The sequence below is a fragment of the Lepidothrix coronata genome, unplaced genomic scaffold, assembly GCF_001604755.1.
Source record: "Lepidothrix coronata isolate B3197 unplaced genomic scaffold, Lepidothrix_coronata-1.0 Scaffold154, whole genome shotgun sequence".
NCBI lineage: Eukaryota > Metazoa > Chordata > Aves > Passeriformes > Pipridae > Lepidothrix > Lepidothrix coronata.
Genome location: NW_016690334.1, coordinates 1914750 through 1932047, shown reverse-complemented (window position 1 = coordinate 1932047; position 17298 = coordinate 1914750). Strand labels below are relative to the sequence as shown.

Sequence of the window (17298 nt, the reverse complement as noted above, 5' to 3'; positions counted from 1 at the left end):
TTGCTCTGAAAATCCACTGAGCATGTGAAGGAGAGCTCTGTGCTGCCCAGCACATCCTGCAGCTCCCTGTGAGCCTGTGCATTTAATGGGAGCAGGGCACCATGGCCAGGAGCCAGGGAGGCTGGCTTGAAACCCAGGGGCAGAGCAGTAAATCTGTGGGAATAGGCAGGCTTGGATAGCCTGTTATGTAAGGGTTTTATTTAATGCTCGAGCCACTCATCTACAAGAATATTATTGATTCAAAACTGGCAGCTGGTCAGATTGATTTATGTCCTTGGTTGAAAAGCTGTTTGATAAACACTGGTTATCTGCAGTTTTCTATAATACTTGGACTGGTTTGGGCTGTTCCAGGTGGAGCTGTGCCCCTCTGTGTAATCAGGTTGGATATAGGAGGGTCTGACGCCAAGGTTGCCTTCCCTACACTTTGGGGCTGTGTCCCACCCCTGTGCTTGGCTCTGCAGTGGGATGGAGGGTGCAGCAGCTCACCCTCTCCCCCAGAGTGTCCTGAGCTCTAGGCACCTGGCAGCCTGGGAAGAAACCCCTGCTTCAGCAGCCCTGAGTGCCTGCCTCATCCAAAAGGGGCTACTGGTGTCACTCCCTCCCTGTCTGGCTTCTTTCAAGTGAAGAGTTCGAAGTCTGGCCTCAGGGGACAACATGCTGATTTGTTGAGGTTGATTAGGGACTCACCAATGTTTTATAAAGAAACCCTTCTGCTGGTGTTTCATATAGTCAGAGTAGTTGTGGGAGCCCAAGAGCAACCTGGGAGCCAGATTCCTCTCCTGGCTCTGCAAGTGACTTGCTGTGTATAATCTTAGGGAAGTTACTTCCCTTACCTTTTCCTGGAACTGCAGTGTGAGAGTGTCAGTGCTAGGTCAGCCCCAGCATCCATTTATCCAGGGGATGTGATGCTCTCCCAGAGTGCTGCTCCAGCCTCTGATAAGGAGCTGAGTGACTCCTTTCATCTGGGCTGTTCTGGTTTGATGAGCTTCAAAGGGCATCTGTTAAGATTTCTGACAAAGGACACGTGTCCACTGCTGGAGCTGGGCTGATATGGAAAAGGAGCTCTTTTGGTGGGTCACTCATTCATGTCTGATTGAATGCTGATTGAATGCTGTTGTTGTAACAGTCATAGGACTTCTAGAGCTTTGTGAGCTTCTTTTTTGCACTTTGGAAACTGAAAATGGTTAGTACTCAGTTTTGTTTGCTGATGGAAGTCGTTCAGCCGGGTGTAGAGCATTAGCAGTAAGTGCAGTGAAAGGGGTGACCCTGGTATTGGCAGCAGGACTTGTTCCCCAGCACCTTTGACACAGCTGTCCCTGGTTTGGAGAGCAGCCCTTCTGCCCTGCAAGCCTGGCTTGGTGGTGTGAAAATAGACACATAAGATAGGCAGCAAACAGGCACTGAAAATGCTTCTGTGTGAGCCACAGCAGTGTCTGCAATGAGATCCCTGCAGCCCACCAGGAGATGCAGCCTGGTCTGTCCTGCAGCTCAGGTGTCTCTAACAGGATTAGCCTGGCTCGGTGGCATCTCAGTCAGCCCCAGCTCCTGATTCCTCTTCAGTAAATGCCTTGTGTTCCTTGCTGCTGTGTTACTGAGTGCTGGCTCTTATCCAGCTCCTTGAGCTGTGGTGCTTGACTCTTGGTTTGGGGTATGAGGGAGGGGGGAGGCAGCAATTGTCCCATGTTAACCCATGAACTATGGTTCATGAAATGCACAGCTGCCCTGAAAGCCCTGGCTATGCTGTGGACACAAGGCAAAGCAGTTGCTGGGCAGTGGTTGTTGCAGCTTCTGTCCCTGGCTCCACCCTCCCTGTTATTTTTTGGTGCTCCAAAAGCCTCACGTCATTTTGCAGAAGTGATTGTAACCCCTCTGGATCACATGAACACTTCAGCAGAGTCACTTCATTACAAGCTGCTGTTAAGATGCAAATAAACCCTCCTAAATGCAGTAACTCCAGCACTGCTGCACTTCATAAGTCAGCATAACTGCTTCCACGGAGCTGGAATTACAGGGCAAAGGCTCTGCCACTGCAGAGCAGCTGCAGCGCTGTCCAAGCCAACTCACACCAAGTAAAGGCGCTGCTGCACTTTGGGAAGAGGTGCTGGTACTGCTTTTATTGATACAGGCTTGAGCCCAGCCTCTTCTTTAAACCCATGTGGCTGCTTTGGTGCTGTTGTGGCAAGATGGGTTTGGAGAGAGCGAAGAGAACTCCTGTTTGAACAACTTGGTGCTTTTGGGGGCCAAGACTCCCTGTTCATCCCCTGCTCATCTCCTGGAGGTGGCAGCTCTTCCTCCTGGGTAGAGGTTTTGCCCTCTTAGCAAGAGGCAAGCCTGCCAACTTTGGGCTCAGGGTCAGGGCTTTGCAGTGCTGTGAGTTCCCCTGGATTGTCAAATGCCAGCCCTTGTCCACCAGTGAGCATTTCAGCCTGAGTGGGGCTAACAACTGTATTCACATCGTCCTCTCCTCCACGGGGCTCTTGCCTGATCTCCTGTAAGGCCAGTCCAGGTTGTCCTTCTGGCAGTGTCTGTCCACCTATAAGATGAATGGAAATGGTTAACTAGAGTTGGCAGCCCTGGGGAATTGCTTCAGCAGCACTTCATGCCTGACTAATATCTGCTTCTTTCCTTCTGCACTCTGCCTGTCACTCCAGATGGGAGAGGACACTCCGTGGGTAATTGGTTCCTGTTCCCTCTGTCTTCCTCCTTCCCTCTTACTCACACACTTCGCTCTCACCATCTCTTCCATCATTCTGAGTTTGGAATAAAGTTAGGTCTTGGGCATCTCACAGGAGGATGGAGTAAACCAGTCCTCAGTGGGGAAAGAACTGGTGCCATGGGAGGGTGACAGGCAAGAAAAATGGAGAGAGGTACTTGTGTGCTGCTGCAACGGGCAGTGCACCCCGGATCTGATGGGGAACTGATTAGTTCTTTATTAACTTGTGTTGCAGTAGATGTGCTGTCACTTCTCTTTTCACTGTTAGGTAGAGCCAGCTCTGCCTGCAGGGACCTGGAGGAGCTGGCAGCTCCTCAGCGCTCGCTCTGCGGCTCCGTAGCACATCTGCAGTGCTGGGCCCGAGGACAGGAGCCAGGAGAGGCACAGGCTGTGCTGTGCAGAGCCCTCTGACCAGCAAAGAGGGGCTTCAGGAGGTCAGAGCTTCCTGCCATTGGAAAGAGACCTTTTCTCCCACAAAGCAGAGATGTCGGGTGCAATCTGGAAACGTAAAGGGGCTCGTGGTAAATCCTCTGAGCCAGTGAGGGGTTTTTTTTCTACTCCTTGTAGGGAGTGAGAGCTGGAGTCTCCACTCAAGCAATTCTACTTTTTCCCCAAGGCCTGACATTTAGGGAAAATGGAAGACTTGTAGATAGCTTGAGGAACCCCAATATGTCATTTCTGCTCTCCCTCACAGTGAGTGCCTGCAGATACCAGTGTACGAGCTGCTTCGAGGTTGGGTTCCTACCCTGCAGCTTCTTGTGATGAGCATAATAGGAAATGGTAGAATGGTTAACATCTGGCTTGATTATGCAGAATTATTCAGTCATTTCCATAATACCCTTTGTAAAATGCTTGCTGCTTGATAAACCAGTCTTTCTCCTGCTTCAGACAACAATACCAGAAGTCCTCCATGCATACAATAATATCTGGAAATGAACTGGATTCTTTCTCTTCCCCCGGACTTCGCTGCCTGTCAGTGTAAAGCATGAAGTTCATCTGCATGCAAGACTATGAATAGGGATGAGGTGTAATAGTTGCATTTATTACTCCTCAGTGAGCCAGTAACAAGATGTAAATGATCTGATATATTAATCTAAATCATGGCTTGGCTTAGCAGTCAATAGAACAAAACTCGGCTCTGCCAGACTGTTTCAGTGGGGGAGACTTGACAGTGTAATAAGCCTTGTTTTATAAGCTCAATATTAATTGGATTTGCATCCTCTGGCTGGCTTCCTTTGGTCTCTGACTGATCCTTCTTTTGACTTCAGAATCACTCACTTTTATCTATTATCTCTTAAGTAAGCTAAGGAAAACTGGACAGCAAGAGCCTGGGTTGCTGTATGAAGAGGTGGCTGTTGCAAAAGATGAGGAACCTGCTGTTAACTTATGCCATGACCTCAAGTAGGGATAAACTGAGTCCCACACAGGAAAAAAAAAAAGCTCTTAAGGCTTCTTAACAAAAAGCAAATTCTGTGTCATCTGTACTTCTCTAACACCTACTTATGGTGGCTGATGTTGCATCAGCTGGCTCCTGTGGGGACTGGGGAAGGAGAGGTGCCAGGGGATTGAAGAGGGATCCAGGGTAGCACAGGGATTTGTCAAATTTTACATGTTTTATGGAGGCTGGTTATCATCTGGTAAGTCACTGTCTTACGGCTTTGCTGCTGTTCTCAGGGCAATTTTATCCCTTTTATCTGTGCTCTGATGGAGAGAGGTGTGAAGCTTTATGGTATCTCTTGACCAGCATAAAATACCTTTGCTGTGAGATCTCCCAGGGAACAGGCTGGTGGGGAGCAGAGCAAAGTTAATTTCCAAGTTTTTTGTGCAGAGGGAAAAGGTTGGAGCCTTTTTTGCTCTAAGCATAGACACTCCTGGCAGCTTCTGCTTTAGCTATATGGTGCATTTATTCAGTATTCTGACACATCAGCGTTTATTTGAACAACATATCTAAGAGCCTTTGTTGACCCAGTTTGTCACATGCTTTTTATAAAAGCAAACTAACTCCCCAAACCCTAATCAAATGGAAGAGGAAAACCATCTCAAGGTGAGCTGTGATGATCTGGTCTGACAGTCCAGTTTTCCTAATGGGACTGGCTCCTACCTCACCCTTGCACTTGCATCATCCTCTGTGCTTATTGTCGGGTCATGTTCCTTGTCTGAATGTGACCCAAAAAAACCCCTGTACTAGGCAAAAAATTATCATGGTCTTCAGAAGAAAAGCCTGGGACACAGATAAGCCCGGAGATGTCTCTGCAGTGAATAACCACTGCAGATGTGTGGTTGTTCCCTCCTGGCTATCAGTCATCTGTTGAGTGCTTTTTAAATATTCACAGGAGTGATGTTATACTCACAAACAGCGCTTGTAGCCAGCTTTGGAGCCTGTCCTGATCACTGAAATCTCTCGAGCGTGTAGAATGATGTTTGAAAAATGGGCTTTGCCACTGAGAAAGTGGTATGGATGCTTTTGTGAAGGGAGTTCATGATAGAAGAGCTTCTAGGTGGGCTGCAGGAGGGTTTGGCAGAAGGGTCCCAGAGAGGATTTAGTGTTTATGGAGGGTTGTACGGGTGTACACAGTCACTGTTTCATCACTTCAGACTGTAGCTGTGTAGCTTGGCAGAGACTGTTATTGAAATAACCTCCTGCACCGAGAGGTCTCTTTACTGTTGGAGTGCCCATTAGATCATGAAACTGGTTTTTTTTCTGTCTGTGGGAGGGTTGCACTTTGAAAGGGAAGACAAAGCCCAGCTATCTGAGCTGTTGCAGTAGCCAGCACATACCCCGTTCTCTTTCTTCCCTGTTACTGAAAAGAGCCGCATGTCAGAGGAACACAGCCAAGATGCTTTGTGTTTGCCCGTAGTTCCTAGCTGTTCCCTAGAAAACTAAAGCTTTCAGGAAGTCAGCTTCCTGTCAGTTTTATTTTTATGCCGTTTCACAGTTACCCCACTGGGTTTTGTGGAGCTGCTGGGGCCTGCTGGCAGGCAGCGAGGTGGGCTGGAGGGAAAGCACTGATGCATGAAACGTGAAGAAATAGCGCCGAGCTTCTGGCGCGGACGAGGGGCGCGAGGAGGGATGGATTTTTGCTCTTATTAACCTGCAGAACGCTCCTGTCCGCAGCGTGGGGTGCTTCTCCAAGTAGCTCTGCTCACACAACAGCAAAAAGCCCCTCTGTTCCCTGTGCTTTCCCAGCACTGCATTTCCATCTGTCCTGTGTGGCGAGCGAGCCGTGCTCGGAGCAGCGCGGGCGACTCCGCTCCGGCCATCTGACACTTGGCTTAAATGATCTCGGTCTTTCTCTCCTCTCTCTCCTTCTCTCTTTCAGCTTGGCAGTGACCTTGGCGGGGGCATTGGAGGAAGCCCGGCAGTAAGTGCCATTCCATTTTTTTCCCCAGTTTAAAAGAGCTGCTCAAAGCTCAGGGTTTTTTAAATGTAACCTCGCCCATTACGTGCTGGAAGATGCTTTTAAATGCCTGAAGATGTTGGAAAATGGGCAAATGCAGCTGAAATCTGAAACACACAGGTCCCCACCTATGATGCTTTGAGTCCAGCTGTCACCTGGGCTTTCCAAAGAGCAGCCAGGGCCAGAGCTGTTCACTCTATCTGCTTAGCTGTTCTTTCTCAGAGCTTTTAGTTGGAGCAGCAGTGTTAACACTGGCGGTACCTCATCCTTGTGCAACTGCTTTGGCAGCTGGAAGGCCAAGGATGCTTATCTCTACTCACAAAGCCTGGTCTGTTGTAACCCTAACCCACTGTCACCACAGGCTTGCCTGAACTCAGTGCTTTTCTCCTCCCAACACCCACAGAAGTTTTTTTGCCTGGACATCAGGGATCAGGTGCTCTGAGCTCTCCTACTACATGTGGTCAGTGCTGCCACCTCCACTGTGCCTGTACTTTGTGAGTGTCCTGGTGCCTACAGCGCTTGCCAGGACATGGGAGAGTTTCAGCCTGCTTCCAAAGCACCCTTGGCTTCAAACACATACCAGCTTTTTCCAAGAAAGCATGGGAAATGAGTGCAAGATGACTTGGAGATGCAGTGGGCAGGAGTAGCCAAAGTAGTGTCCTCTACTAGAAAGCTCCAGTCCCTCTGCCCAGGACTGTGTACCCAGTAATTCAGTGAGGAAAGCACGCTCGGTTCTGGAGGGAGGGCTTTTCAGAGACCCTTGTTATGGCTGCAGTCATTCTCTCCTTCCTTCCCTGTGAATCTGACACTCCTTTCTGGCTTCAGCACGAGGGCAGAGGAGAGCTGGTGGTGCAGTACACCTGTAGCCCCCAGGCAGTCCATCCACACCAGGGCATGGGAGATACTTCCCTGTAGTGATCGTACCTACAAAGCCAGGTCTTTGCCTTCCTGGGCCAACAAAAACCCACCAAGCAGTTCTGTCTTAGCAATTCTGCCTGTTTCTGGGCTGCTGACTGGAGAATCCTGTTCTCAAGCACATAATTCTTCCTGCTCACAGTAAAGAACTTGGAAGTCAAACTTGAGTGTGACTGTCCCATCTAGAGCTGGGCACCTGAAGGTTAATATTCCTGGTTTGGTGCCCTCATTTAAGTCCTGAGAGGGAAGGATTGCCCTTCTTGCAGGAAGGTTGTCCTCTGGCAGACAGAGACAACTAGTTCTGCTTCATGTGATGAACCTTTTGGACCACAGTGCTGAGAATGCAGAGCTCTGGCTTTGGGTGGGAGTACACAACACGGTCATGACTCCCTTGCTATCTCAGGATATGCAAAATCCTGCAGATTCCTGAAGACTGACGTAGCTGGGGGAAGATTTGAAGCATTTTTTTCTTTTCCCTGGGTTTACATAGGGTAGATCCACAAAGCATATTGTCTTATGAGAAGGAGAGATGGAGAAGAAAGATTCCTCTAGAGTGGGAATAGATAACTGGAGCTATAAAAAATGATGTGAAAGCTTGGTTGAGGTGACAGCCGAGTGTAGGGATTAGTTGCCAAGAGCTTTGGAATTCAAATGCATAATTTAGCACTATTGATAAATCAGCGGGGAAGCTGCAAATGGCTTTAAAATATTTAGGATATTGCCCGAGTTCATGCTTTATTTAATAAGTAGCGTTCAAGTGTGATGTTAATCAGCGCCTGTTCTTTCTGACTCCTCCAGGTGGGACAGACCTACATTCCCTCCTCCGTGCCAGCCACCTTTGCCCCTTCGCCCACCCCTGCAGTGGTCAGCAGTGGGCTCAACGACCTCTTCGAGCTCTCCTCTGGCATAGGCATGGCTCCCGGAGGATACGTGGCTCCAAAGTCTGTACGTAAGGAAAAACAATCCTCCTCAGTATGTTGCCTTACCCTGGGCTACAAGGAGTCTGAGACTGCCCACTTGTCCCCTTTATTTGTGAGTCTCTGGTGCTTTCGGCACCTTAGTTCAGCTCCATCCCATTAGGGATGCCCTGGGTTTATCCCAGGTGGAATAACAATATATTGGAGACCATGTTAGTTAGTAGTTACAGACTTCTGGTGTTTTAGCAGTTCCCTCATTTTGCCTGTAACAAGATTACTCTCAAGACTGGCTTATATAAGATCCGAGACTTTCCGTCTTGCTGGAGCAGCTTTCCTGCAGACCTGCTTCTTAGCGAGTTTCCTCAGGAAACTGAGGGCAGGATACAATGTGCAACAACTTACTTTCCTAGCAGATTTGTTTATTTGGAGGAATCCAACGTGACAGTGAAGATAAACCCATGTGATTGGGATGAACATGCTGCAGTGTGATGCAGATAAACGCTCTGTGAGCGGCAGAGACCGCAGATGCATTGGCTTAGTCAGGAGGGGTCGGGAGATACAGAACATGGTTCTGGAAACAGGCTGTGGAGCAGCCACAGGGAGCTCTGGGTTAGCCTTTCCTGCCTGAAAGGGAATAAACAAGAATTAGCACTCTTATTAAATAGTCCATGGATGGATAAACTTAAATCATCCTGTGAAATCGAGGAATATGAAATGGAGTGTGCAGAGCATACTCAAAGCTCTTGGCCCTTGCAATTATTACACCATATGTAAGACCAGCTACAAAAGAACAGGGTCATTTTGAGCTAAGCACTACCTCATCTTGCACCACTCAAATTTGGGTCTGGGTTTTTCCCACAAAGGTGTTTTGGGAATCCAGAACCCGAACAGCTAATAGATTTTATTTGGTTCAAACTTTAGTATTGTCCTGCCTCTAATAGCCCAACAAGCCCTTGGAGAAGCCTGTCCATCAGCAGACTTGGTAAGTCTCACATTAGTGTGATGGACACAAGTTCTTGTGCACACTAATGCTATAGTATAATTGATTTCTTATGTGAGTGCTGTGAACAAATATGGATTAGGAGCAGCAAGCGTAGTCCTCAGTGGTGAGCTCAATCCTTTCAACATCCCATGTCCCATCTTCCCTGTAGTGTTTCTTTAGCCTTTGTGGGCTTAATGTGCCAGTGTAGCTGAATTTCTGAACTCAGGGCTTCTGGTGTTTTTGGTTTGTTTTTTTTTTGAAAACTACTAGTTTATCTTCAGGCCAGGCTGCTCCTGCTGAATGACATCTCTTGTGTTCAAGGTTTGGTTGCCTGCAGTGAAGGCTAAAGGACTGGAGATCTCAGGCACATTCAGCCACAGGCAGGGACACATCTACATGGAGATGAACTTCACCAATAAGGCTTTGCAGCACATGACTGACTTTGCCATTCAGTTCAATAAGAACAGGTAAGAAACCAAAATCAATACAGTGTGTTCAAAAGACTGCAGGCTCCTGTGAGAGGAGGTTGTGTCTACACTGCTAGATCTAGGCAGGGCTTTTACACAGGTGTGTAATGCAGTCGTGGAAGTAGCTTGGATGATACAGCCTGAACTCTCCATCACACCACAGTTGTGTTGAAAGGGCTGAAAATACAGACTGATAAATCTGAGGGGAAACAGGCAGCAGACGGTCCCATCGCTCTCCCGGCTCTGAAACAGCATCTGCCCCATTTAATCTCTGCGGTTTTAAAGCAGCCTCCTGAGTTGTTAGGCAGGTTAGTGGTTTTATAGCCAGTGAGTGCCCTGAGGAAAACCAAGAGCATAAACAGGCAAGATCTGAGCTGCACAAGTATCAACCTGTAATGCCTCTGCCTCCTGACCTAATTGCTGTGCTGCCCCTCAGCCTGTCTGGAAGAACAGGACTCATTAATAAAGCTGTTTGTCAGTGAAGAAGTTGCAAGTTAAGAGCCTGTGGCACATGTTTTCCCTGTAATTGGCAGCAGAACAGTTTTGTCAGAAGGAGCAGCCACTTGAACGTTTAGAGCATACAGATTGTTCTCAGAAACCCATCTCAGCCAAAGGACATGACATGGCAACACAGTCACAAAGTCTTCCCACAAATACCCTTTCCAGTAAGAGCTTATCCTGTGGTTTTATGTTATCTTGAGCAAGGGCCAGGCTAGTTCTTATCAAGACTGTAAAGGGTATCTTGGGACTGAAATGTCCTCCCTATTTTTTAATATCACTTCACTGCAAAAGGGTTCTCTACTAAAAATCCACTGAAACCGTCTCTTTAATCACTGTTAGCCTTGCAAATTTAGCATTTCTTGGGACGAATAAGATTTACTTAGAAAAGACATTATGCTAAGTAAGTCTTAGTAAATGTTCTCCCTGGACTGTGATATTTTCTGGAGAGTTTTGCTAAGCTGCTATATGCAAATGTTTCTTGCAAATTAGCCTAGAAAAAAAGGCATTTTGTTTGTGATTTTCCCCCATACATCAAGCTATGTTGTAGCCACACCTACATGGCTTCAAGGATGTAAGAAGTTTAAATACTGTACAGTAAATCAAGAGTTTTTCCTCTTTCAGCACAAGCTCCATATACAATCTGCTACTATTTACTCTTTTACAAATGCTGTTCTCCTGTCACTGCTTTCCACTGTGGCTGGTGCATTGGAAAGAGCTGCTGAGGGCTGGTTCTTTCATTTTAAATATTAAGGTTTGTGATTGGGAAGGTTTTATTGCTTTTTCCCCCCCTCTCCTGCTGCTACTAATTGCATTCACTGCAGTCTTGGGACAAAGCATTTAAAAAAAAAAAAAAAAGAAAGCTAAAGCTCTAGAGTTCTGTAACATCACAGCCCCTTAGTAACAAACTGCAACTTTGGTTTCCCTCTGAGTCTTAGAGAAAATACGAGGGTTTGTGTCCTCCAGGGTGAAATGGCTGCAGAAGGCAAATCATGTGGCGAAGCCCTTGCTGAGAATATTCTTATTTCAGCTCTCTAGAGCTGAAAAAACTAAGGAGAACCAAGAATGGGGCATTTACTGGTTTCTGAAGAAGTGAAAAATCCAATAAATGTGGCTGACTCTGTGCAGAGGCAGTATCAGGTTTTTTAGTGAATAAAGTAAAAATACACACCTGTACATCCTATAAATGCTCTGTGACCTCTGAGCTCATGTGGATTCTGCTAAAGAGAAGGGCATTTATGTGTGGACACCAAACCATGTGCTTTTGGAGAGCAGTGGGTACATAGTAGAGGAGTGCTGATTTCCCTCTTTGCCACACTAAGCAGAGGTGCCTGTGGAATTAAGTGTCTTCTGGACTGAATGGTCAAGTAAGCATTGCTTTGGTGGGATACATCCCCAGTGAATGAGCCTCCAGCCACGTGGCTGAGCCAGGTGCTGTCAGTTGTGACTGGCTGCTCTGGTTCATTTGTTCTGCAGTGCTGTTACCAACCCACATGTTCCTCCCTGGCTATTTATTTAATCTGTGTAGGCTCCAGTTCCTTCTTCCATAGCTCCCAGTGAAACAACAGCCATTAAGTGTGTGATATACTCTACCTGCAGTGCTCTGCAGCTCTGTAAGAGAGAGCCAGGAGGCCTGACTGAGTCCAGGTGCTGATCCTTGCTGGGCAGGCTGGTGCTCAGCACACAGACCTGCAGGTAATGGGAGAGTTCCCAGGTGCTGGTCCCTGGGCAGGATGGTGTGTGTTGTCAGCAAGACCAGCCTGAATGAGTTTCCCATGCCTTGTCCTACTTCAAGTGTCTGCTTGTTTGAGCTCTGTTCCTTCCCTGGAGTAACAGCAGGGGCAGCTCAGGAGTAATGGAAAGGTGAGCCAGGTTGTGCTTGGCAAAAGGGGAATAGTGTTGTGCAATGCAGTGCTGCTCTCATCACCTCTGTTTTTCTCTTGCCCAGCTTTGGGGTCATCCCAAGCACCCCACTGGCCATTCACACACCTCTGATGCCAAACCAAAGTATTGATGTCTCCCTGCCCCTCAACACTCTGGGACCAGTCATGAAAATGGAGCCTCTGAACAACCTCCAGGTAAGGGTTGTCTCTTTCTGGGCAGGGGAGAGATGAGCTCATGCTCAGCCCAGTTTGTTTGGCCCAACATAGTGTGGTAAGACTCTAGTCACAAAATACCACATGGATTTGGGCTATGAGTCTGCCCAAAACTTAGTCCAGTTCCTTTCTCTAGTCTCTCTCAGAAGGACTAAAACAGAGACTTAGTGAATTTTGTGAATTTTCAAGCACCTCAAGCTTGAAAAACTTGCACCTGTGTAGATTAAAATCTTTGTACCAGTAACACTGTTCCCTAAACTGGGCATGAGGTTTGGTTGGACTTATGAACTGGAGCTGGTCTGAGCAGAGAAAGTGCCTGTGGTGGAGCAGGCAGCGAGAGCTGTCAGTGAGAATTGAGGCAATTAAAGGAATTGCAGGAAAGATGGCAACTGCTGAGTGATTAATATTTCTCTAGTGCTCTTAAGTACCAGGGTGCTTTATAAAGGCATTGGCACATCTCTGCCCCAGATAGCTTAATCCAAGGCAAATGATGTGTTCCAGGAAAGGCAGAGGAGAAATGACGTAAGCAGCTGATGTTTCATTAATGAGGGTGTTGGTGCACGGCGGGGACAGCATTCCCCAGAGGAGGCTCTTTATCAGATTGGGCTGTCAATCTGATAAAGACAGGACAGATCCAGGGAGATGTTCCCCTCTGCTTTGGACCAGACTGTCTCCATCAGTCCTGGCGTGCCTCAGGGGCAGTGGGCTGGAAGTCATCAGGCAGACAGCTCTCCCTGGAAGGAGAGGCTCTTCCCCTCTGCTGCCATGTGCAGCCACTCTGTGGAGCAGAGTTCAGCAACTCCTGCCTCTGCTCTGGGCAAGCTGGGTCCTCCAGGGTGATATTCCCAGTATCCCCAAAGATGCAGTTGGCATTGTAGCACCTCTCACTCACCTCAAGTCTCCAGAAGATGGAACTGGGTTGGGTTCCCATAGCGTAGCAGCCCATAAAGGGGAATATTTTGAAGCAGCTCATTCTCTTTTTAGATTAAGAGAATGCAATGGAAGTTACTATTTATTCTGCCTGAGCAACTGTTTTTTCCCTTCTTTTGACTTCCATTCTGGGGCTTATGACTTATTGATGAGTCTTTGGGCAAACAGCTTGAAATAGCTCCTCTGGCACTCAAACGAGCAGTCCTACACCGAGCGCAGTCATGCGATGGGGGAGCACACAGACAGTGAATGAATTACATGGTGTGTCTTCCACAGAGGGCCCTTCCAGCCTCGGGAAAAGCTGGGCTCCCTCTGTGTCCAGGTCATGAGGATGAGGTTCCATCGCTGCATTTGGGTCAGCTGTGGTAAAATCTGCCTCCTGCTCCGAAGGAAATTTGGAAGTCTCTAGGAGGTGACGGTCCCGATCAGCCTCCGTAACACCAGGGACTCTCTCAACAAGGCAGCCTCAAGTTGCTGCTTCCTTTGATCAGCAAGGAAGTGAAGTATTTGGGTTATTAAATCTCTGAAGAAATGGGATTGCAGTTTGTTTCTTGTAGCATCTTCTGCTAGAACAAAGCAAAGAGAAAACATGGGAGGAAACCTCCAGCCACCTTCTATTGAGACAGTGGAGCATTCATTAGTGCCAGACTCAGTTGCTAATTTGCTAAAGCTCTCATTGCCACAGAATTTGGCTGCCCTTTTACAATTGGGGAAGCTGCCATATGGAGTAATAGTATATTTCTCTGCAAAGAGTTGAATCACAATAGCAGATGCCAAGTTAAAAAGAGCACTCCCCTTACTTTTTTGACAGCAGTGGGTTTGATGGAGATCTGTCACTGCCCTGACAGCCAAGGCTCTGGTTTTGTTTTGTGAGTTCATGTAGAAAGGGTTTGTCTTGAAACATTCAGAAATCGTTTTGGTGACCTACTTAGGGAACAATTTATAGCATAATATAGGAGTAGAGAATACAAATGTTCCTGTATTCATTGAAGAACCAAAACACTCATCAACTTGAATTTGCTTAATGCGTTTTTTCTGAGCTGGGGAACATTGGAGCAGATGCAGGGCTGATTTGAACCTGAGGACCTTATGTTCATCTCCTATTCTGGTGGGGGGTTTTTTGTTTTAGTAACAAGAAAAATAAGTCCTGAAGTAACCAAACTGATAGCTTTCAAGTTTTTGTCATGTTAATTAGAAACTTCAAAGACTAGTTCTACATTCTGTAGGCAACTGTTTCAGAAGTAATGAATTCAGGTCTTGTTCAGGTTATTTTTATTACCATTTCTAATCTTTCACCTGATACAGCTCATTTAATCTTAACATTCGTAATCATGGAAAGAAACTAAAATATTTGACAAGGTAACAAAAAAGCCACTTTTGCAAGAAGATGAGGAAGACTGTAATATTTTCAGAGGCTCACTTAGGTAAAATATAACTGAGTCTTCTGTTTGCCAGTGACCTTGCATCTTGTGAAACTCAATGCCAAGTTTCTCCCTCACATCCCAAATTAGAGATGATAATTTTCTTGACCCGTTGACTCAGATTTAACCCCCAGTCAAACAGAGATTTATTGAAAGGCTAAAGGCAGAGTTAGACTGGACCCAGCACTGTGGGGCTGAACAAACTCCAATCCCTGCTCACTGGTTCATCTCTTTCACTTCTTAGAGATTAAAAATCTGCTGTCAGGTGCCTTTGGAGTGTGCCTGTTGCTGAAGAAAATCTGATTTAGTTGTTTGTGTGCTGCTAACTTCTGCTGGGGGACACTCTTGCAGTGCCTTGTCAGCATTTTGGAGGCAACCTGGCACTTGTGGGTGCTTTGTTCCCCTGCCCAGAGCCACCTCTGCAGAACATGGCAATTGTAAATGCTAACAAGCTCTTGCCCAGAGGTTCTTGAGAGGCTGCACTGACCTTCATGAGTGTTTGCCAGCCATGGAGATGACTTGGTAGTTGTACAGGCTTGCCTGGGTCCTGTAGCTGCCTTTTCACAATCAAAGCAGTGATACCCCTCTGGTGACGTGTGGGCTGTTAGGGTCACACCTGATGGAAGAGTTGGGCTGAGTGAGGTATATTTGCCACCACGTGTTTGAGACTTTCAGCTCTCAAAGAGGAAATTGTGTTTTTTGAAATAGGGCTTTGCACCAGTGAGGAATATTAACTCTTTTCAGATATTTTGAGTCAAATTTGGAATTAGAAAATGACTGGGTTGAGAGCCTTTCTGTGCTAAAGTGAACCACTGTCCCCAGCAAACAGCCTTCTAAGGGCTGTGAAATGCTGTGAAATTGGAATACCCATCTAGGGGCACAAGAGCTGCTCCCCTAACCCTGGAAATGGGTGAAGTGGAGCCAACCTCCTGCAAGAGTTTCAGAGCTCAGGCCTGGCCTGTCATAGCACAGATATGGTAATCTCTTCTGTGAGATGACAGTCCCTTGCAGGAGACAATACAATTGAAAACAAGCTGCAGGGGCTCCTGGAGCAGTAGCAGGGCTGCCTGAGGCTGGAGCCACCCCTTGGGACCCACATTCAGAATTCCCCATCAGTGTGTCCCATTCCCCAACATTACCTGCTGTTTGTTGCACCTACTGAGCCATGCAACTGAAAGCAGCATAGCTTCAGTTTTCCAGAATGCCTGTGAGATGATCTGATGAGTATGGAGAGGGAAGAATCCACCAGCTGCATTTCTCTCTGGAAAGTGGCACTTGGAAACACAAACCTCTCCCTTGCTGCTGAGCGGTGTGAGGTGCAGAACGCTTTGGTTTCCTGCAGTGAGTTTGGCAAAGGGCTTTTCTAAAGGCAGAGGAAGGTGCAGCTTCTTCATTGAGGAAAATACCGACCTTGCTCATGCACTAGATCGTGTTTATCCTTCCACACCCAGCTCTGTGGTAACTCATCGCCTGTGCTCCTCCTCGCAGTGCAGAACCGCTGGAGCTCTCATTCATCAGAGCTGTTAATGTATCTCAGGGCACAAACAGAGCACTCAGTACTTGGAAACAGATTTCACACATTCAACTCTCCATGAAAACAAGGCTGAGAATCGGTGTGAGCAGCAAGTCCAGCCAGCAGATGTTCACCCTCCAGAGCCTGCTTGATAAACGCCACCGTATCTGCCCGTGTGTGAGCTGTGTCGAAATCACTGACCAACCACCACACATCAGCCTGGGGTGGCTAGAGGGGGAAGGTGCTTCGCTGGGTTTGTTGCCTAGGTTGTTTTTTAACAGTCTGTACTCGTGAGAGTCTTACTTCAGCAAAGAATCCTCCTGGGAACTCCCTGAATTAGGGACTTGGATCACAGCTCGACGTCTGCGGCCAGTTCCTAACTCGGCTGGGAAAGCTGTTGGTTTGCTGGTTCAGGGCCCGTCTGCCACATGGTGCAGCATATTTGATAAAATGTGCATTTTGAACTCTGAGTACAGCAAGGCACACGACAGTGTAACCCTCCCAGTAACTCTGTGTTCCCTGACCATTGATGTAACCCAGCCTTGCTGCCTGTGCCCCGCTCCAGGCTCCTGCCTGGAGGCAGAGCATCCGCCTGGCAGCGGCTGCAAACACCCCTAGGATCCCAAGAACCCTACCTGTCACACCAAATGAAGTGAAGGAGCAGCGTTCCCTGGGGGCATGTGACAGGCAGAGCAGCAGACTGTCACAGAACAAACCGTGACCTTGTGCTGGCAGGGGTAAAAAAGGCTCTGCAGTGGAGAGTTGTTCTCGCCTTGACAGTTTGGCTGTTACCAGACTCTAAAGCAAAACCCAACTTGAAGTAAATCCTTAATTTAGTGTAGGTGCTAATGGGATTCCAAGTGGGTATGTTGTGTACTTGCTGCTGATGGAAAGCATCTGTGTTGCTTTCAGACTTGACTTTGAAAGTCAGTTCTTATGCTCAAGTCTGGGATTTAAAGCATCAGAAACCTACACTATTGAAGAAAATAGCTTAACCTTGTTCTTGTGAGGTACCTCTTCCCCAAAATACCATATATTGGCTCTCAGAGAGTTGCACTTCAAGGAAGGTCACCAGAAGGGTGCTTGTGCTACAAGGTGAGCAAATATGTTCCAGGGGTTATTTCTAGAGGTGCTGATTCCTCTAGTCAGATCACGAACTAGACATAAGTGATTTGAAACCCTGTGCCAATTTTTAGTGGGCTCACACCTTTTCATCAGTGAAGCATCACACAAAAATCTGTCACCTTTTGACTTCTATCCCTCAGAGCTTTGTAGGCTGCTTGACTAAATTCACAAGGTACTAATATTTTTTTTCCTCTTGAAAAGGTTGCTGATAGAAAGCCATTTTTATTAAAAATGCTTCTGTTTCAACTCTGAAATGTCTGAGGCTGAAGGTCTAGCTAGAGATTTAATAGTTCATGTCCAGGTCAGCAGGTTAAAGCTGCAGA

The 17298-nt window shown here is 47.2% G+C and overlaps 1 protein-coding gene across 6 annotated transcripts in view; it reads left to right on the top strand.

Annotated features, from left to right (window-relative positions):
* Positions 1 to 17298, top strand: part of AP2B1 (adaptor related protein complex 2 beta 1 subunit) — a 78937-nt gene that overhangs the window by 46104 nt on the left and 15535 nt on the right. For 5 of the 6 annotated variants that reach the window (XM_017828908.1, XM_017828907.1, XM_017828910.1 and 2 more), the window contains 4 exons: positions 6034 to 6075; positions 7825 to 7971; positions 9247 to 9392; positions 11839 to 11968. In XM_017828908.1, the coding sequence (XP_017684397.1) occupies positions 6034 to 6075; positions 7825 to 7971; positions 9247 to 9392; positions 11839 to 11968 (465 nt within the window). The remainder of the gene's footprint in view (positions 1 to 6033; positions 6076 to 7824; positions 7972 to 9246; positions 9393 to 11838; positions 11969 to 17298) is intronic. The other variant, XM_017828911.1, reaches the window with a different exon arrangement.